This window comes from Poecile atricapillus, chromosome Z (genome assembly GCF_030490865.1).
Source record: "Poecile atricapillus isolate bPoeAtr1 chromosome Z, bPoeAtr1.hap1, whole genome shotgun sequence".
Lineage (NCBI taxonomy): Eukaryota > Metazoa > Chordata > Aves > Passeriformes > Paridae > Poecile > Poecile atricapillus.
Genome location: NC_081289.1, coordinates 101941591 through 101963473, shown reverse-complemented (window position 1 = coordinate 101963473; position 21883 = coordinate 101941591). Strand labels below are relative to the sequence as shown.

Sequence of the window (21883 nt, the reverse complement as noted above, 5' to 3'; positions counted from 1 at the left end):
AAGTAAAAAACTATACAGACAGCTAAGGCCAAGTGAGTGGTGCATACAAGTGCATACTCATATTTTAACACATACACATTTGTGTTCAGCAGTTACATGCAAGCCACTAGAACTTCTTGAATCATAGTCTAACCCACTATTTTAACTATGAAAACTAATGGTTTTCTGTTTAACTATGAAATTATGAAAACTATTTTTTAAATTAACTGTATGTAAATTCTTTACTACTTTTTTCAGCTCTAGCTGAACAGCAGCACTGTGAATCAGCCACTAGCTTTCCGATTCCAAATGGTTTTCTACCATTATTAACAAATACTGAAGCTGTCAAGATGTAAAAATAAACAGCTTTCCAGTTACAGTTGAAAACATACACAGTGGTTTTGTGTGTGTTTATGGGGAGGGTTAATGGTATTTACCATCCTCTTCTTTTTTCCTTTCTTTTTCCCTTCCTTCCCCTGCCCCTTTTTTTAACCACAAAAGCAAACTGAAAACAAAGGACCCCTATATCTGATACAACTTTACAGTGTTACTTTGTAAACAATACACTGCTCATATGCATAGCTAATATCTCAATCCTCCCATTTTAGGATTTCAGATTTTATACCTTGTATGAGTAAAATAGACTCATTAGGAAAGCAATTTATGTCGGTGGGCAACATTCCACCTCAAACAACATGACTTTGTTACAACAGCTCTTCAGTCTAGTGCTAAGTGTCACTCTATAGGCTAGAGGCATCTCACCGCTATAGAAACAATTCAGCACCTCTGTATTGTTGAGAATTTCCAGCTCTCAAAGGCTGAGATTTTCAAAGACCTGAAACTTTTAATTTTGAAGGAAAGGGAAGAAGCAGGTAACATACCATGCAAGAAATGGAAACCTGATTTCCTTCTTTTCACTATTAAAATTCTCATCTTTGTGCAAGTTTGTTAAATGAAACAAATGAAAACCCCTACATCCAACAGGGGTGTGCTATTGTGCATTTCTCAACCTGTCCTTTTTATTTGGAAAGGGCTGATTTGGATTCAAGTTGGTCGAAGATGACTGCTACAAATGGGAAAGGGGCATACTATAATAAAAATTAAGAAAAAGTGGATGCTCCCTTAACTATATCAAAACTAATGTTGGCTAATTAACAGCCATGCATCCTCTATTTCATAATCAGTATAAGAGAAACAAAACCAGGAATGCATATGTATATTACCTATGAATAAGTTACTCAGCTCTCAAATAAAATTTTTAAAAAGCATTCTGAATAATTTTCTAAGGGATTGTTACTATTATACATGCTTTTTGCTCATACTGTGGTTAGAGTGTGTTAACAATCTCCTAATGGAGTACACTAAGAAATAGCTAGTAATGAGAAAAACAATTACCTAGTGATAACAAGCAAAGTCCCATTATAATCTCTTTGCTGGTCATAACTCCACTAATCAGCCTGTGTAAGACACTACTGTCACTGACAAAGGTGATCAGGGCCTCTGCAAACTTGGCATAGCAGGAAATGTTCACAGGAGCACAGCGATGGAAGAATGGAATAGGTGCACTGGTGACACAAGAAAAAAAAAATCAGAAAAAAAAATTACTCCTACTTAATATAAATGCCACATCAACACACAAATGAAAGGTGAATAGATGCAATCATTCCACCCTTATAACACCATAACCAGAAACCATGTGTTGAATGCACAAGTGCTGCTGAAATGAGGATGATCATAATGGAAAATGATGCAGTTCTTACAAATAACCCTGTGAGGCTGGAGTGTACATTCCAACAGGATATTATTATCCTCCCACCCCTAAATGACACGGTGCAGAAAGTGTATGTTCCTATTTCCATTTAAATGTCTTTCTTTCAAGTGTCAGGTGGTGAACCAGCAGCTGAAACAATGCCTTTCACTCAGTTTAGAATGGAATACTGCTCCGTATTTGCAGCAAAAGAAATTGCAGAATAACAATACTCTTCTTGAGAGTACATATTTTGTGCTAAAGGACATCAGCATTCACAACTGCTGCCAAGCAAAACCAAAGTATTTATTCCTAGTCTTTCCCCATACTAAGCTTGTTCTTGTATTGAATATTAGAATCACAGTGTTTATACTCATTACCTTTGTTAAACTAAAGCAAAACATGCCAGGATGCCTCTATTGCTTTGAACCATTTTGGAAACACTCTCACAAAAAACTACTGAAACTATGCACTAAACTTAGCTCAGAAAAACTTGCTGTCAAGTCTGTCAGAGAAAGATACAAGAGAACAAAAACTTTGCTTTAGAAGTGGGTAATTTTGTTTTCTAAAAGTCTCCCATTTAGTAGCAGTCTATCTTGCTCATAAACTATGTCAGATCTCAGAAGCGGCCTATTACATCATTTAATCAATTCCCAATTACATTTCAGACATGAATTACATGTTCCTTCCTGTAATTGGATACAATGAAAAAAAAATCTTTTCTATTGTTTCACCTGCCCAATCTTCCTAACTTAAAAGATTTCAGTAGACTGTAGCAGCAACGAATGTAATCTTCTGCAGTTTCCCTATTTTGGCAATGACCTATAAATCAACAATTTTCTGCCCTCAATAACTATGTCTTTAAGGCCATGTCTTTCTAAAATTCTAACCACCACTTTAAACACACAGTGAATAAACCAGCTGCCTTAGGCACATATTTCCCATCCACTGTTTTTCTGGGGAAAAAGGATGACATGCTGAAAACCATTAATGTGTAACTATTTTGTAAAGAAATTGTGAGAAATTATGATCACCTGCCATTTCTAGGTAATTAGTAGATCCTGGGTTTTTGTTTAAAGTCACTGATGATTGCCAATTTTATGGTTCTAGGATTATTGTGCTGAGTAGGTAAATGCATTTGGAGATGCTCACATTGATGGTGTACTTTTGGGTAGTAATGAATACAGCAGTTAAGCACAGCCAAGTAATTGTACATTAGTCACAGTTGTTAAAAAACAAATTAAACCCATAATGATGTGTACCTTACTTAAAAGGTGGCCCATGTATCCTCTTAGCCTCTTAAAACATAACCTATTTTGGGATACTGCTGCTCATTATATGCCATATTACTGCAAAAGACTGAAATGTGAAAGGTTTATTTAATTGTTAACTGCTACAACTTTACAGAAAGCCTACAGCATTTTTAAGTTGTTGCTACCAGTAACAAAGCCCAGATTTTGAGGTGGAAGTAGGCAAAAGAATGTTATTCCTGCATACAAATACAAAAATATTCACTTTGAAAAGGGCACTAATGGGATTAAAGTGTTCTTCCAAAACACATCCCAATGGAAGAAAGCACGCTTTTTGAATCAGTTTATATCAGTCATCTAATATTCCTTAACCTAAAGTAATTTCACTACCTATTTTAAATTACCTATTTTCATGTGCAGTAATTATTTGCTAAGTTTGTTTTAATTAATTAAAAAAAAAAAATATTGGTTCCTACAAGTTTTCTTGAGTAAATGGGACTCCTGAGAATCCACTTTTGAGATCTGGTTCTGCTCCAGTGGTTCTGACTGAATGAGTAGGTGAGGTAAAGTGTCCTAATAAAAACCAAAATAAGACATCTATGCTCCATGACCTCTGCTATTTTATATGAACTCTTGATTATATCTTGGTATATAACCTACTGTAAAAGAGTTACAAATTTCTAAGAATAGCAAGCATGATGCTTAATCATAAACAAGAACAAATAAACTGCAAGCCAACTGATGATGGTGTCAGAAGCTGTACTTTCAAAGCACTATTCAAATGAAGTTAGAAGACCTGATTACTCAGGTACTAGATTTCAAAGAGTTTTTTCCTCTCACCACTACCCCTGTGTATGTACAGGAGTAGTATGGCAACCTGTGTAAGAGGAGGGGGAGTCTGATCAAAATGCCACTGCTAGCTGCTCTTTACTACAGGGCAGTCCCTTGGCACAGCTCAGCACAGCTGGTTTATAGATAAATACTGCAGCGGACTGGACGGGTTTTCTTCCAGGGTCCTCTAAACATGCAGTCATGTTCTACAGAGGCTGATATAGGCTGGGTGTGGAAGAAACACATATTGCTAACTGCACTGCTAGACTGTACTGCCCTGTCAAAGTTGGACTTAATACCTTGGAGATGGATAGTAGGAGGCCACTGACAGCTTCAGCTGAAGGCTGTGAAGAAGCCTGGTCATCAAACAGAAAACATCAAGGGACAATTTTCACACCATATGCTACCTCCATACCATGGAACTAATGCGAATCAGAGGGTTCATAACCCTTGACAGATTGTACTGGTTTCAGCTGAGGTAGGGTTAATTTTCTTCACAGTAGCTGGTATGGAGCTTGTTTTGCATTTGTTTTGAACACAGGACTGATAATACACAGAAGTTTTTGTTACGGTTGAGCAGGGCTTACACAGAGCCAAGGCCTTTCCTGCTTTGGAAAGCAGGAAATATGGCATACGGCCATGCTGGCAAGGGCATTGGGGGTGCATGGGGGGTTGGGAGGAGACACAGCCAGGACAGGTGACCCCAACTGACCAAAGGGATATTCCAGACCACACGGCATCATGTGCAGGATATAAAAAGGGGGAAAGAAGAGGAAGGAACGTTTTAAGTGATGGTGTTTGTCTTCCCAAGTACCTGTTGTACGTGATGGGGCCCTGCTCTCCTGCAGATGGCTGAACACATGCCTTCATGGGAAGTGATGAATTAATTCCTTGTTTTGCTTTGCTTATGTGTGCAGCTTTCCTTCCCCTATAAAACTATCTTTATAGTAACCCACAAGCTTTCTACTTTTTACCCTTCCAGTTCTCACCCCAATCCTGCTGGTGGGGAAGTGAGCGACTGACTGTGGGGGTCTGGGTTGCTGAATGGGGTTAAATCACGACAGATCAAATGTGACTTTTAGGTAAGTTTTTCCTGAATGCCTCAGTCTACAAGCTGTTGTGTTTTTATTTGGTTGTCTCAACAGGATTTGATTTCTTCTTCAAATTACACTTACTGAAATAATTTAACTATAATAACCTGAAAAGCAGTGGTTTATAGATACAGTGTTGGCCTTTTTTGCCTTAGGGCATTAAGTTCAGACTATTCAATCTCAAAAATGTTCAAACATATCGTACATTTTAGTAATACCATATCAAAAAGGGGAAATATTCCACCTATACAATAGCTTATTTAAAATAACATGAGGTAGTTTTTACGAGGAATTTACATAGCATCATTAGACCTCTGACACACTGTTCTATTCTTCTGTTTTCTTACTAAGCTATATTCATTGAGACTGAATGACATGGGAACACACAATGAGAAGTCAATATAATTCTGGCAAAAACTAGGACTAACAAGCCTTTTCAGTACACAAGCTGGCACTGAAGGTTTCATTTGTTTTTGTATTACTGCTGTAACAGCTGGCTAGCTGCATGGAATACTAATCTCTATGGGGAAAAGTAAAAAAAAAAGTTAATATTCCAGCTGCCACTAATTATCACTATAATATAAAAAAAAAGATTCAGCAGAGAGGCTACCATGTGTATAAGACTTAAAATCAGAGCTTGTAGAACAGACAAATATGACATTTACAAAAAACGTAACAGAAAACTATGCATAAGAAAAGACTCTGCAGTTGCCACTCATTACTGAGTATATTTGAGAAGCTAAATTTTGAGAAAACACAACGTGGTTCTTCTCGAGCTAGTTCAATTACTGACAGAAGGCTGTGTAGAACAGCTAACACTTCTTTTCTCAGCCATGTTCATCTCCAGAGGTCCAGGCAGCATAGCCAGTAGAGTTTACGAAACTATGAGCTTTCCAATCCTATTGCACAAACAGCAGTCTAATGTAACATTTAAAACAATAAATCTCAAAGTGATCTGTTAATAAAATATAGCCCTCTTTTTGGTACTTAACTCGATCCTTATATTAGTCATTTACAGACTGAAAGAGTAAAAAATGAAGCAAATTGCTTCTTAGTGGCTGAGGTAAGGTGTAAGAAGTGAATGCTGCAGAGAACTGTGCATCCCTACATAATTTTTCCTCCCAAAAATTAAAAATGTTCCATGATTGTCTCAGATCTGCATTGCTGCTAGGCAGCTATAGATAGGGTGAAAGGCAGTAGAACAGCTGATACTTAGAACAGTGTCAGTCACATGAGACAAGAGACTTTGAAGATATCAGCTCAATAGTTTCAGGAACACATACATGGATAATGTGGGTTTTTCTTTGACTGTTATTTTCACTACCTTTTATAAACCAGAATTTTAGAAATATATGTAATAATACACTAAAACATCTACCTCGTAAGAGTAAACATGTGTTGGTATTTTCTACAGAACTGTCATGATCAAAACAGATCTCTGCTCCCTCCACCCCAAATCAGACATATGATCATATTACCTCTCTGGAACAGGATATTTAGGACATAACTTGGCAGCCCTTGGGTCTGTAGTATATTCTGATGGCTGTAGTTCATAGCTACACAGAGTGGATCCTGTTGAAAAGTAAAAAAAAAAAATAAATGATTGGTATGGAAAATATATAAAAATCAAACATTTGTATTTTTTGCAAATAGCATTAAAACTGATACAGGTAGTGATTCTGCATCTTCTCATGTCATTACCACAAGGCTTTGCTACAGTTCCTCATGTAAAGTCGTGAATCAAGTCTAACATGGTCATCAGTAGCATACAATGACACTCTCCATCTAGCTTTAGGTTTTCCAAAGTTTGGGTATCTGAGTGGAAAAGACTAATCCACAATGTGGTGTAAATAGGAAGAACATAAAATACTGTGAAGTCCCCCATCTCCTGCTATTCCATGTTTTTCCTAATTTTTAATGCATGAGCATTGCATAACACAACATTCATGACATAAAGAAAATATTTGTGGGTTTGCAGGGGTTTTTTTGTGCATGTATATTCAAAATACAACTGGTCTACAGATTTCAGGGAGAGGAACAAAGAACCCAAACTGGTAAAGTTAGAAAGTTGGCTGAGAAAAAACAGAAGCTCTGCATTACATATTCCAAAGCTTCTAAAAAGCTTCTCCGTAAACAAATTTGTACAGTACAGTGAAGATCAAGTTGCCTGTAACAAAATTCAAACATAAATTAAGTTTTCCTTTGTACCCGACACTTGCCTAATGGAAGTGCCTTACCTAGGAGGGATTTCTTTCAATTTATCTGTAATGGAGACACTGAACATCTGACCCAATGCTTCTGGGAAATCAGCAACTTCCAAATCAGATTGAAGCCCTGTCACAAATTGCAGAGGTAAGGAAGCCTCCAATGATATAAGCTGCCTATCCAAAGATGAATTTCCTTCCAAGCTTGTTTCCTAATAGATTGCTTACTTCCAAGTGCAAGGGCTTTTAATACTTAGCTTTTATGTCCTTTTCCCCTATGCAACACACTAAGGACTTATCTTAATAAGGACTTATCTGAATCTTGATCATCAATATAAATATTCAATTCTTTCCATTATTAAAATCTCCTCTTCAGGAACAGTTTGTAGAAGAGAGTTCTGCAATCCATATGTGGATAATACACATACACTAGTACCCAAAATAAACCAAGAATTTTGACAAACAGCTTTATCTTGGCCTGCATTACACCAAACAGAACTATTACTTGTAGAATTTGTAGAATATTATTTGCAGAAATTTTATCTATCATTGCTACATTTCTACCCCTATGAAGAGACCTCATCTATTCATGGACTGAAAGAGCAGAGAGCCTACTTAGCTGCCTCAGCTGCTCTCTATCTAATGCAGTCTCTGGAACACTATTTAAGTACCACTTCTGCAAAATAGTTTTTTGGAAGCCAGTCCAAACCACTAAATGCACTACTGAAGAAAGTTAGATTTCCTACAAAGAGAATATATGAAGTGAAACATCTGAAATGCATTTTCAATTATACTGTTAATACAAATTCTTATGCCTCTGCTTGCTTAATCTGTTATGGAAATGGAAAACATGGTATGAGAAAAATAGATTATCAGGCAAAACAACATTCCTTAGATCTTAGTTGTAAATGAAGTATCCAAAATAATTTGTCCTTTTTGGACAAAAGGCACTATATTGCTGCAAAAGTTTTGGATCTGTTCTTGTGGATATGAAAACTTCTGGATCACGTTCATTTACTAACAGCTCTGCATGTTGGAGGGCCAGCAGTAGAGAGTGTTACAGGTTTATCTTAAAAACAGAAGGAAAAAGAAGATTGCAGATATTTTTGCTTATTTTACTTTGAACACATGTGAAAAGATAAGTTATAAAGATGGTTGACAGCCAGTTGAACATGAGCCAGCTGTGCCCAGGTGGCCAAGAAGGCCAATTGCATCCTGGTCTGTATCAGCAATAGTGTGGCCAGCAGGAGCAGGGCAGGGATCATCCCCCTGTACTGGGTACTGGTGAAGCCACACCTTGAGTGCTGTGTCCAGTTCCGGATGTCTCACTACAAGAAAGGCACTGAGGGGCTGAGTATGTCCAGAGAAGGGCAGTGGAGCTAACGAAGGGTCTTGGAACACAAGTCTTATGAGGAGTGACTGAGGGATCTAGCGTTGTTTAGCCTGGAGAAAAGGAGGCTTGGGGGTGACCTTACCACTCTCTACAACTACCTGGAAGGAGGCTGTAGCCAGGTAGGGGTTGGCCTCTTTTCCAAAGTAACAAGACACAGGGCAAGAGGAAATGGCATCAAGCTGTGCAAGGGAAAGTTTAGATTGGGTATTAAGAGTAATTTCTTCACCATAGGGGTTGTCAAGCATTGGAACCTGCTGCCGAGGGAAGTAGCTGAGCCCCCATCCCTGGAGGTACTTAAAAAGATGTGGAGATGTGGAGCTTAGGTAAATGGTTTTGTGGTGGACTTTATGATCTTAAGGATGTTTTCCAGCCTAAATTACTCTCTGGTTATGATTCTACAGTGAGAACAAGGAGCTCTATTGGAAAAAGTCGGATATATGTAATGTTGACAAGTGTATATAGATTCATGGTACACAGTGTTTGGATCCAGCTTGGCCATTCTGCCAAGTGACCAGTGTGAGCTACAGTTTAAGTATCTAATGCAAAGGCCCCCACATTTAAACAAGTCAAAGGGACAGAACTGGTATGTGGATGCCAATGCTCCCTTTTGACTTCTAGCAGTTCAGGTAGGAGAGAAAAAGGGTAGATTTTACTATGGAGAGGAAAGGAAACTCTTGTATAAATGTGCATCTGAAGACCTGTTTGGATCAGAAATGTAAATGAAGCAAAATCAAATGCCAGAACCTGATGTGCATACAGGTCACAAACCATTGAAGTAAGACCTGTAGGGTAGCCCAATACACTCCTAGCTGTAGAGCAAACTGGAGACCTTTACAGGTCCCTCTGGAAGCCAACAGTATATGTCCTTCTGCCATGCCTGACAGCTCAGGTTGCCACTACCATGTCTTCCCTGGGAACTGATTTTGGGCTACTATGGATCTTTTCCCTTCATTTGCCTACCTCAGGGCACACTTTACTCACAGCCAAGCAGAAAACTATTTACATGGAGCTTGTCAAACAAAGGGTATTAACTACCCTGTATTTAAAGAAACCATCAGTCTCATAGCTGAAATAATGCACATTATATTATTTGTCCTTTCATCCCAAATAATTAGGCAGAAACTCTATTTCCATAAATATTTATTTATTTATATTTTGAAAACCTTCTAACTTCTCTAATACTGTGTAGGAGAGCTTTAGAATTTAAATGTGTGCTTGAATAATGTCACTTTACATTAAACTTAAAACTGATTCATTACCAAAAAATAGTATTAATTCTATTTAGTGTTTATCACTAAACAGAAGTTTTCCTTTCTTAAGGTGAGAGAGAAGAATGAACTGCATTATCAAACCTTCCACTCTCTATTAGTTACTCTGGGTTACTAGAGACTAGCACAGCTGATCTTTTTGTTGCTGTTCAAGGTGGTAAGGCCTGAAAAAGCTGAAGGAAACATTTGAGTCCTCACTGAGATAATTCGTTTACCAAAGACACTACTTTTACTCCTAAATTATTATCACTCATAAATGCTTCAAAACCAGAATGAACAGGATACAGAGAACAAACTAAAAGACCACTGGAATAATACACCCTTTGCTTCCTACAGCAATGCACGTATTTCTCCTGGAGAAACCCTAAGGCAATTACATCAAACTGTCCTACAAGGACTGGATTTCAGATCTCAACGTGTTGTAACAAAGAAAAATGCTTCTAAATTATGCAGAGCATCAGTGTTTGGGCTATTAGTGAGCACACAGTAGCATGTGTGGACACTGCAGTCCCACAATTCTGTATTTGGTGGTTTCACACACAAAGTGGCGCAATGGAGACAGACCACGGTTTCTGTTCCATGGTTTCTCTCAATGAATAGAATTGCTCCAGCCATTAGAATATATTGAAGACATAACTGGAGCCGAGTACCTCAAAAGAGAAACTTCCAACCTAGCTGTAGAGACTTCTTTTCTAAGTCTCCTTTCTGTTTTGTTGAGGTTTGGATTAGTAAGGAGCTAAACAGCCATTATCTCTGGCAGTCACAGAAAATAGCTGGATTTATCCTAAGTTTATATTTTAAAATGCTGTAGAAAGCCAGGATTTTTACTTCAAAGATTCAAAGAAGGCAAGTTATTGAAGGTCTTGCGTGCTCAGAAGACACTGTGCACAGAAGACATAATGCCCTGTTATCCACATTAGTACAGTAAACAGGAAGGTCCAAACTAATAAAGGTGCCTAGGTAAAAATACTTTAGAGACCAGAGTTCCAGTACAGCTTTACTTCCTGAATTTGTTTTGCTATAAACCAACAAACAAACCCCTGCTAAAGCAGCATTACTATCAAGAGTTTACAGTTTGAGAAATGGTAAGTTTCCCTAAATCATTCAATAAGAGGAGCAGTCCACAGAGGATACAAAGGACATTTATAGTCCCTGACTTATAGTATTGGAAAGCATACTAGAGGTTTTGGATTCCATTCTGGGAGCTCAGCAGTGTCTACCCATCTATCAACACTTATTAACAGCATATAAAACAAGGACTTTCAGGTCTAGAAACATGGACTCATATTCAGTGTCCAGGATTTAAGCAGAAAAATGCAAAAGTATACAGAGTCAGCAGGAATAGTTTCGGTACCAGGAGCAGCACAGTCATCTTGGGAGTTTAGGAGTATGTTAAGTTACAAAGAGCTCCAAGCAGCTCCACTTACCGCATTCTCACATACACGTGGCAACGTGCAGCCTGAGAGACCACAAACCACAGTTTTTGTAATTTATATGAACTTCCATTCTGAGTCTGACATTGTGCATGTACTGTGCACTTGTGACATGACACATGTGACATGTTTAATGATTTCTTTGCCTGTGTCTTTCACACTGGTGATGGACTTAGAAGGTCCCAGTGCCCAGAGCTGAAGGACCATGGCTATGATAAACTCCCACCCGACTCTGAATTTGTGCAGCATTTGCTATTCCAGCTAGATCCTCATGTATCTATGTGGCTTCACGATGGGATTCATCCAAGAATACTCAAAGAGCTGGGTGATGTGAGGCCTCTTGCAATTATTTTTGAACAGTCTTGGGTATCTGGGGAGTTCCCAGCTGACTGGAAGCTAGCTGAGGTTGTCTCAATGTTCAAGAAGGATGATCTTGGAAACTACAGGCTTGTCACTCTCACTTCAGTGCCTGGTAAAATTATGAAGAAGATTATTCTGGGAGTTCTGAAAAACACCCAAAGGACACCATAGACATTGTCACAGCCAGCTCAACTTCTTGAGAGTAAAGTCCTGCATGTCCAACATGACTACCTTCTAGGACAGGGTAACCCACCTGGTAGATCAAGGGAAGCCAATTGATGTGATCTTTCTGGATTTCAGTAAAGTTTTTGATGGTGTCTCTCACGGGATCCTCCATGAGAAAATGTCCAGCCCACAGCTGGATTAACACATGATGGGTGAGCAACTGGCTCATGGGTCAGGCACAAAGGGTTATAGTAAATGCAGTGACATCAGGCTTGGTGTAACCTGTCACTAGTGAGGTTCCAAATGGCTCCATCCTTAGCCCTGTGCTCTTCGATATCTTAACAACTTGGACACAAGACTGAAAGGCCCAAAGTAAATTTGTTGGTGATTCAAAAATTGGGAGGAGCCATTCAGTCCCTCAAAGGCAGAGGCCTTGCAGAGAGGAGTCAACAAATGACAGGGCTGGGAAATTACCAAGCATATGAAGTTTAAGAAAGATGAGTATTGGATTCTGCACCTGGGACAGGGAAACCCTGGATTAATGGACAGACTGGGGTATAAGACCCTGGAGAACAGTGCTGAGGAAAGAGACCTGGGGGTCACTTTCAAGGGCAAGTTGAACATGAGTCAGCAGTGCTCTGGCAGCCAGGAGGGCCAATCCTGTCCGGGGGGTGCATCAGGCACAGCATCACCAGCCAGGCAAGGGAGGGGTTTGTCCTGCTCTGCCCTGCACTGGGACGTCCTCACGTTGAGTGCTGGGGGAGTTCTGGGTACTACAAAACGAAAAAGATATTAAGCTCTTGGAAAGTGGCCAAAGGAGGCTAACTAAGAATATGAAGGGACTTGAGAAGCTGTGTGAGGAATGGCTGAGGTCATTTAGTCAGTTCAGCCTAGAGAAGACTGACGGGAGACTGTGTGCAACATCCTTGTGAGGGGAAAAGGAAGGGCCGACACAGATCTCTTCTCTGCAGTGACCAGTGACAAGACCTGAGGGAATGGCCTGAAGTTGTGTCAGAGGATGTTTAGGCTGGATATCAGGAAAAGGTTCTTCACCCAGAGAGTCGTCTGGCACAGGAACAGGCTTCCCAGGGAAGCAGTCACAGTATCAGCCTGACAGAGTTCAAAGTGTTTTGGCAATACCATCATGTACATAGTGTGATTCTTGGGGTGTACTGTGCAGGGCCAGAAGGTTAACTTTGTGGACCCTTGTGGGTCTCCCCAACTCAGCATACTCTATAGCAACTGATAACTGACTTTGAAAAAGCCATATGATGAAGCAGAGCTTATAGTTCAAAAATTTAGTATCTTATTTCACTGTCTTTTTTACAGTAACAAGTAAACAAGTTAATTAAGTTTTCTGAGACTGAAATAAAACTCAGACACAGAAATGTGCAAAAATGTTAGCAGGAATGAGACTGTTAAAATCACAACTCCTCAGCTCTGGACTTTCAGCCCAGTCTTACTTCCTCTGGAGTTCTGGGTGTTTTATTACTAAGTTCACTAATGAGAACTCAGTTAACATTGTGAATACATGACTCACAGCTGGTTATGCTCAATCAACCAACTCATGCAATAAAAGCTAGAGTATGATATTGATACTGACAGAGGTGGAGTTCAGGAAGGACAAGGCTCCCAGACTCTCACAAGAATAAAATTTTTAACACTTTTCTACATTTCTCACCCCAGAACTTGCCTGTAATCTATTTGCCAAACTCTATCAGCTCTAAACTGTTAATCTCAACCATACTACCCATTCAAAGCTTCATACAATCCGACAATTTGGTACACTTCCCATAACTGGATATTGCCTTAGCATATCATGGACTAGCAACAAAGCACAGAAAAGTGGCAGCTTAAAACACTGTCTCATGTATCTGGCTGCTGCAAACTCCAGAACGAAAACCCACAGAATTGGTAGGATGCCAAATACTACTTCCACAGAAGATGGTAGTTACTCTATCCTTACTATCCGTTGCTGAGCTCTGTCAGTGAAGAGAATAATGCTGCATGACCCCAGAAAAAACATGACTATGGCAAGTAATAATATGATCCTCTCTTCATGGACTCCTGTCAAATGGAAAAAGGTTCAGATCACAATGAAACAAACCACATCATGTTGACCAGACTTTCTATATTCTTGACTGCTGGGCCTGACAATAGCAATTATAGCCCATCTACAACTATAAGAAGTAATTCTACTCAGAACACAAGCACTAAGCACAAAAGTTAAGGATTGTACAAATTTCCTATCTAGCTATTTTAGAACAACAAAAACATTCCAAGAGCAGACACATTTGATGCTTCATTTAGGAATGAAGTAGCATTTAGTTATGCATCTATTAGCATCAGAGCTGAAAGACTGAGAACTCCATTTCTTAGCCAGAGATTTTAATGTGCTCTAAGTATCAGATAAAGTGGAAGCACCAGAGGATTGCACAAACATAGCTAAACATTGCAGCTATGCCTTCTGCAAATTGAGCAGGAATAAAGCCAGAAGACCAAATAAGGGTAGAGCTGAACCTTCACACTGAAATTTGATTTCTGGGCCCTAGCAAAATAGTGATTCCTTGAGATGAGCAAAAAGGCATAGGACAAATCACTTTGCAGTCAGGACTTCTCAGATTAACGTGACAGAATTGTTGTCAGAAAAGAAAGAACATTCTCTACATCTACCCACTGCTGCATTCCAGAAGCACACTGTGTGTTTTAAAGGAAGATAAGTAAGGTTTATATCTTACATATTATTATTTATAGTAATAATAAATGTAAGTATCTTTACTTCTAGTTGTTGCAGAGAGACATACCACTCAAGACTGAGCATCAAATGGCAGGAGAAATTACAGGTGGTCTTAAAAATAAATTACAATAAATTATAATGATATATTTTATATATTAATATGTAATTATTTATTATACATATATTTATAATTATAAATAAATTATAATAAATCACTGTAGTAAAAGTAAGCATCCTCCAATGCCTACAATAATATTCCAAGAAAGGTCCATCACAAAGCCCCACTAGTTAGATCTTCAAAAGTCTCTAGAATTGAAGACCACAAAGAGAACTACTGTGATAGATATTACAACATGCTGTTACAACTAAGAGTATAGAAAAAAGAAAATCCTAGATTCAGAATTTATGTATACGTACATATATGTATTTTGAGTTGCAATTAAAAAACAAGACAATACTCTTCCCTTTCTCCTATTCTTATTGCCAGTAGAGAGAGTTAAATAATATTAATTTACCTATTCCTCCACTTGTATTTCTTCCAGTGCTAAATAAAACCAGCTACTCTGGAATCAAATTAAGAATCTATCTAGTCAAGTAGCAGATGCTTCTCCTAGTCTATCTTTAGCCATGCACAACTAAGAACTTAAGGATATTCTTCAGTGCTAACTAAATGGCCAAACAGTTTGGATTTTCTATTCTAAGAATTATTCTAAGAGTTAATTTTTTTGTTTTTAAAATATCCTCACAATAATCAATAAGCTTTGTAAATTAGCCATAACTAGTGTGTGCAAGAAAATCTGTCTCTTTGATGCTTAGTGATTTAATTTTTGATCTCTAGTTTCACATTACTCAGGTTATGAGATGAAGGAATAATAATTTTTCAACCTCCTCTAAAATATTCCTGCTTTTAATGACCTAGTCTTACTAGCAGTTCTCTTTTACAGGCAGAGGAAATCACTGGTCCTTTTATTATGATAATCCTTGTTTTCCTTTTCAATATGTATATACATGCAGTATGTGAATACATGTTGAGAATATACGTATGCGTGTTTGTGTATGAGTACAAAAAAAAAATTGTAAAGAAAGGACCAGAACACAGCCTTTATGATGTCAACATAGCAGGAGTTTACACAAAATGCAGTCCCTCTTCATGATTCATAAACATTACACTTTGACAATGCTGTGCCTCCAATCTAATCCTCTTGTGGTGCTCAGTAGTTTCACAGTCTCTTCCCCAAGTATCGATAACCGCTTTAAATTAAAACACTATATGCATAACAATAGGTTCCTGACTCTTCATTCTGGGGACACTGCTGTTTGGTTTGACATTTAATTCCACTGCAATTGATAGCATGTTTTTTTTTTCCATACATTTCTAAATAATTCAGTCGTCACAACAAGATTTATAACCTCACTGTTTCTTCCCCTTTCCAAATGGTTTATTAATGTAATCAATAACACGGCACAGCATTATAGGAGGACTCCACATGCTGTCACTTTCTGTTGAGGAAACAATTTCATTCTAACTAGAGGATACGTTTCCAATACAACACAAACCTGATGGACAGTTCTGGTAACAAGATAGAGTACCAGTAGATGACTCTATCTCAAAACTGCTCATAACGTAATTCTACTCTAGTCAATAAAAAAAATGACACCCAAAATTAATATACCCAGGTTTCCAAAGACCTGTGGGTGCAGAACTGCTTTAAGCTTAAGGTATCTGCAACTAACACAGTATATCATACTTAAAGAAAATAATGAGCAAAATATTAAGTTTTAAACAACATACTTTTGCTGAAAACAAAGGTGGGGGAACAAGAGCAGATAAAAAATGTCAGAAGCTCACAGTAACCCACATAACAGCTATTTCTAAAGCAAGTGCCAACAGGAACTGCAAAGATGTACTTTACTGCACATGAAGATGTCATTATCTTCAGACAAAAGAAAAATCCTTCTTGTTTCCCATGTGGTTCCTTCTCATAGCTCAGAGATATCATCTGCTCTGACTTAGCAGACTGATTTCCTTTATTGATCTCTTTCAGATCAGTCTCTATAGCAAACTTAATGAAGCATTCCCTCTGGCTCTCTGCCCACCCAGACCACAACTAGCTTGGTCTAGCTACAGAATATTGACAACAGAGATGCCTATGGAGCTGCTGCAAAATAAAAATTTCATTTTAGGTTCTTAAATATGCATCCAGTTATTTAAACAATGAATAGGAATAGTAGTTCCCACACTGAGTAGACAATATAGTTAACACTGAATTAAACACAACAGAAATTATAGCCACATGTCTAGTGTTTTTCTTTAATAAAGACATTTCATTATTCATTTGGTACAGCCATAGATTAATTATATCTTCAAGGATATATCAAAATGCTTTAGCAAGTCCTTGAAAACATCACTGCAATATTTCACAGATATTTAAGTTTTGAAGCATCAATTTGGTTACTTGGAAAAACAGCTTTCAGTCACACTACTCAAAATACGTAACTTCTTAAGGGCCAAGACCAACAAAAACATTGAATCACAAGTACTCTGTGCCTGAGTTGTTCTACTGGTGAGAAAGTCCTGGGGAGAGCAACAGCAGTCAGTTCACAAAATATAACATTCTCAGTTCTGTCCAACTGACAGCTCTACAAACTCAAGTACTAGCATGGCTGTTTAAGAACAGTATTGCAACATTTTTCAGGTAACACTGCACCTTCCTGTGTCACTTCTAGGAGTTGCTCTGAAATATTTCTATACTTTACAGATTACATTTCTGTACAGGTCAACAATCTGAGTGGTCAAGGACTCAGCTTTCTGTTTCCCTTCTTCTTCCTCTTTTAAAAGGTCCCAGCTGGTTCCAGTTTTCTGGGTATCAATTACAGTGAAGAGATTAAAGATACATGCTTTCTTGTTTTCTTAAAATCAGGGATTTTAAATAAAATTACAAGGGATGGGCTTCTTCTCTTGCATGATGGGAAGGTACTGCAAATGCAGGACCTGACTGTGAGAAGTCAAGTGAAGTAAGGGTGGGAGTGAAGCTACTGCCCTGAAATGGTGCTGAGTTACTCATAAAATCATCTCCTTTTCCAAATTACAGCAGAAGAGCAAGGGTATCATTACTGAGTCAGAAAGCTAAAAGGATGCTAGAGACCTAAAATGGTCTTCGTGCCTCAAGAAAGCATTTTCCCTGTTCTAAACACTTATTTATAATCTCACTTGCAGAACTGCACAACAAACATTGCCTCTGCCATAAGTGTTCTAAATCTTTGGGATTGGCAGTTCTGTCCTTTTGTGTTAAGGCAACCAAGTGCATGCCTCATTATTTAGTAAAAATACCATAAATGCTAAGCTAGCTGCAAATTCATATGTAGTATTGATAAAATCACTAGTCAATACAAAGATGTTTTAGTATGTTTTACATGTTACAGTTCTTGATAAAGATGTTTAGATTCAATAACACATTTATTTGAACTTACCGCACCACCTCTTGATGGGCAACTGAGGCACAACAGGTGATTTCTTTGGGTTGAGAAAGGGTTCTTAAGCAGTAATTCCTTTAAGACTTCCAAGGTGCATGGACAAGTAAGGTGATTTCAGGGATAGCATATGAGACAAGTGAAAACAGCCAACTCTACAAAAGCACATGCAACATCCTACACAGTCTGTCTCCAGACAATTGCTATTTTCAGGATGCAGGACGGGTAAAAGCTTTCAGACAGGCTCAACAGTGTAAAATTAAGAATGAACTGCATTCTTTACCTATAAATTTAAAACATTATGAAATGGTTTTCTTTTTGAATGCTAGAAGTTGTGAGCCTGAGAAAATTCAGTACCAATTATCACAAAACCAAACACAACTTGCCGTCCTTCTTCAGAACCTGAAAGATGAACTCTATTTTCTAATTATACATTATCACAAACACAGAAATTGAAATTAAGCTCTTTGCAGTCATGTTCAAGGTCCTCAGATTTCATTATTACTATTATTATTTTTACAGTGGAGTTGATGGCCACTTAAAACAGACTGCCAAACCTAATCCTAGTATTAATTAATTTAAATCCACTATCATAGTTACAAAGTGGATCTCAGAAAAATTATTCTGCTTATTGAACATTATGGTTTTGGTACTAATTCACTATTCTTGCTCTGCTAGAAGGCTGAGTCACACTTGAACTTTTACTATCTATATGCAACTGTTAACATAATCAACAAGCTGTTCATCTGTTGCAAAACATAATTTCCTGGAACTTCCATAGGTTGGTGAAAATTTAAACAGACATATAACCATGAGGATGACAATATTTCTCTGAATGGTGTGATTTCAGTCATGCACAGACTTCATATATAAAAGGAAAGCTCAGTTTAGTGTAATACCTGTCTTTGATAAGCCAAATATATGATGAAAATTAGGAATTGAAATGATTAGTGATTTTGTTCTGCTCCACCGTCAGTTTTCATACTTTTGACCAAGCTTCTGGAAACTGAAAAAATTGCCTGTCATATTAACTTAAGAAAATATTATCTTGAGGTTTTAAAATCTAAAGCTCTCAGGAAAAGAACAAAGAATCATGAGGACAAGACATAGCATAGCATGTGTTGGGAAGAGTGGTTTCTGTTGTACTTTAAAAGATAGTTATACTGAACATATATCAGGCAGAATTCTTAAGAGATTTTACTTATAGAAACAATGTTGGTGATAAAGACATGGCTGAATTCCATTGCTTCAAGATGTACTAAAAGTCCACCACAGATAACCTTCACTTCAAACTAACAAAGGCCTGGCCTGCATTAGTTAAGAAAAACACAGCATGCTCAGAGAAGAATTTAAGAATGTAACTATAGATATTGACTATTTTCACTTGTAATTGACAACAGTGCACAGATCACATGAGGAAGCTGTTTGTGCAACTCTGTGAAAGCTGTGATGCCTCCCAGGAGTTCAGCTTCCCAATTCAAATATCAGATAGCCAGGCATGCAGATACAGTGTGGTGAGAGACCAAGGGCATTAACAGTGCCCCAGGGGTACTTCAACTTGCTATGCTTTCAAACAAGTGTACTCATATAACCTGTGCTAGTACGGAAGTAAACATTTCAGTTTCTTTTATGAAAAGTAATCAATTCCACTGCTTTGAACTGGGTCATCCAGATTGACTCATTTTTAGTCAAGTACCTTGCAAAGAACTATTACTGCATCATTTTAAAAGATAACTTTAGGAATGTTCCCACACATTACAAAGATGTTCCCACTTGAATAGCTAAAAAATCCTGAAATTTCCTCAAATTAATTTTAGATCTTTATTTTGTATGTCACAAGGCTGGTTACTTCTCATGCATTTCAGTCCACTGACTGCTAAAATAGGAACTGAACTAGTAATGCCAGTATTACTACTACAGAGAAGAAGTACTGCTCTTAAGGATGACAAGGTATAATACTTCCTTTGTCAATGCAATTAGTTTCCTTTACACTTCTTTTTTTAAAGAAAAGCATAAGAAAACAAAACAAAACCAAAAAAGAACTGCGCTACAGTACTGACTAAAAGATGGAATATTTTCACATACACAGCCATACTCTGTGCTACAAGTGCCATTAAACAGTAGCACGGCTCTCACTAACCTCCTGTACATGAGAATATTTCAACAGCACTACTGTTAAGCAGCAATGTCAGAATATTTCCCTGGGAGCTGAAAATACTTCACACAGTCAGACATCCCCTCAAATGCCTGTTACGCTTTGTACTCCTGTTTTAAAAACAAGCTTTCCAAACTGCCCAAGGCACAATGGAATACTATCATACTGTAAGATACAGTAATGTTTTAACTGAATGAAAAGAGCACATTAATTCTATTAATATTTCTTAATATATACTTCATTTTTAACTCAGTTAATGCATATGTTTTTTTCAGATCCCGTGAAAATGTGAACAAAAATAAAGCTATTTTTTTTCATACCATTAGTTTCTGCAAATTTCTGTATATCAGCCAGAGTTTTCAGTTCTTTCCTTGGGCAAGCTGATACACACAAGGCAATGGACTTAATCTTCTGATGTACTAGATCAATGTTGCATGGATCCAAGAAGAATACATATCTATGGAAAGAAAAATGGTAAATTACTTTTATTTTAATTAACAATTACACTGAATGAAATTTCAGACTATGGGATTCAATCAAGACTGAGTGATTCAGTTTACCCAGAAACACATGAAATTTGATATTATTGTAAATGTGTGGATCAAAAGAATTTTTGTACCCAACATATGCACAACAAACATATGGGTATTTAACTCTACCTGATTCAAGTCCATTAAAATGGTGCTACTCATAAAAACAGTAGCCTCTTCACAGATATGAGTCCAAACATTCACAAACCTTTACTCCAACTTTAAACTTGACTTAGAAAATTCCAATTTTTTTACAAAAAACCCAACAAACCAAATAAAGTCATTCTTATTCTGCAAAAAAGAAAAGGTCCACAGCTATATTATTGAATACACATAGTACCAGTAATTAAGAACAGCTTTTTAGTATAGATTGATTTTCCATGCCATGTCTGAACCAATTACTTTAGTATTTACTTAGAAATAAAAGTTCCTTCAGATATTTCACATAAAATTATCTAATGTTTAAGGGCAGTATTTTAAAGAGATTCAACTTGCTAACTTTTCGCAATGAATGCCATTTGAAAATCTAATATATGAAGTACATATTATAGATTCTTAACTAACATCTCCTGGCTATATTTATGACAAGCAGTAACCCTACAGAATTTCCACTGATGGTATAATGGAGATGCTTTTCTCTTTGGAAGTTGAACAATTCTTAAATGCCTACAGTTCTAATGATGTACTAAGCATTGAAATATTCTCTTCATATTACCTAACATCATCATATGAAAATCCAGAAATCTGCCATATAAAATGCTATTTCTATTTTTGCAGTCCTCACAATGGGAATTCATTCTGTAACCAGTAAAATCCCTTTCACTCCCAAAAAGCATTTAGGTCCTCTCTGAACACCTTCAGTCTATACGCTAATTGCTGTCTACTGTTCTATTACCCAGTGTCAATGTACAAGAATGATGACTATTCTTGCAGAGTACAGTCTTCCTTGAAAGTCCATCAAAACCCATATTATTTAAATCAACTGTAACACGGTAATAGGTTACTTCCATTCTCATAATATTCCTTTCCTCTTCAAGTTCTCAGTGAAATCACCCACCCCTATTTCCCCTCTACTTATTACACACTCCACACCTTGGGACTTTATAGAAAGACCACTGAAATCTGACGAACAAGTGTAAACACGAAAATTCTGTCATGCAGACACAGTAAAAGTTACTGCATGCAAGCAATAAGCCACAGTTTTCCCTTTTTTCAAAGAAAATACTCTTGAATTGGTACCAAGACATACAAAAGCTGTATTAATTGAAG

General features: G+C 37.5%; 1 protein-coding gene across 6 annotated transcripts in view; it reads right to left on the bottom strand.

Moving 5' to 3' along the window:
* SLC44A1 (solute carrier family 44 member 1) overlaps positions 1-21883 on the bottom strand; it is a 73078-nt gene that overhangs the window by 26475 nt on the left and 24720 nt on the right. For all 6 annotated transcript variants that reach the window (XR_009276282.1, XR_009276283.1, XR_009276284.1 and 3 more), the window contains exons 4-6: positions 20405-20541; positions 6377-6470; positions 1375-1544 (exon numbers count right to left, since the gene is read on the bottom strand). Coding sequence is in view for 2 of the 6 variants with exons in the window: in XM_058828232.1 (XP_058684215.1) it covers positions 1375-1544; positions 6377-6470; positions 20405-20541 (401 nt within the window). In the remaining 4 variants the exon portion in view is untranslated. The remainder of the gene's footprint in view (positions 1-1374; positions 1545-6376; positions 6471-20404; positions 20542-21883) is intronic.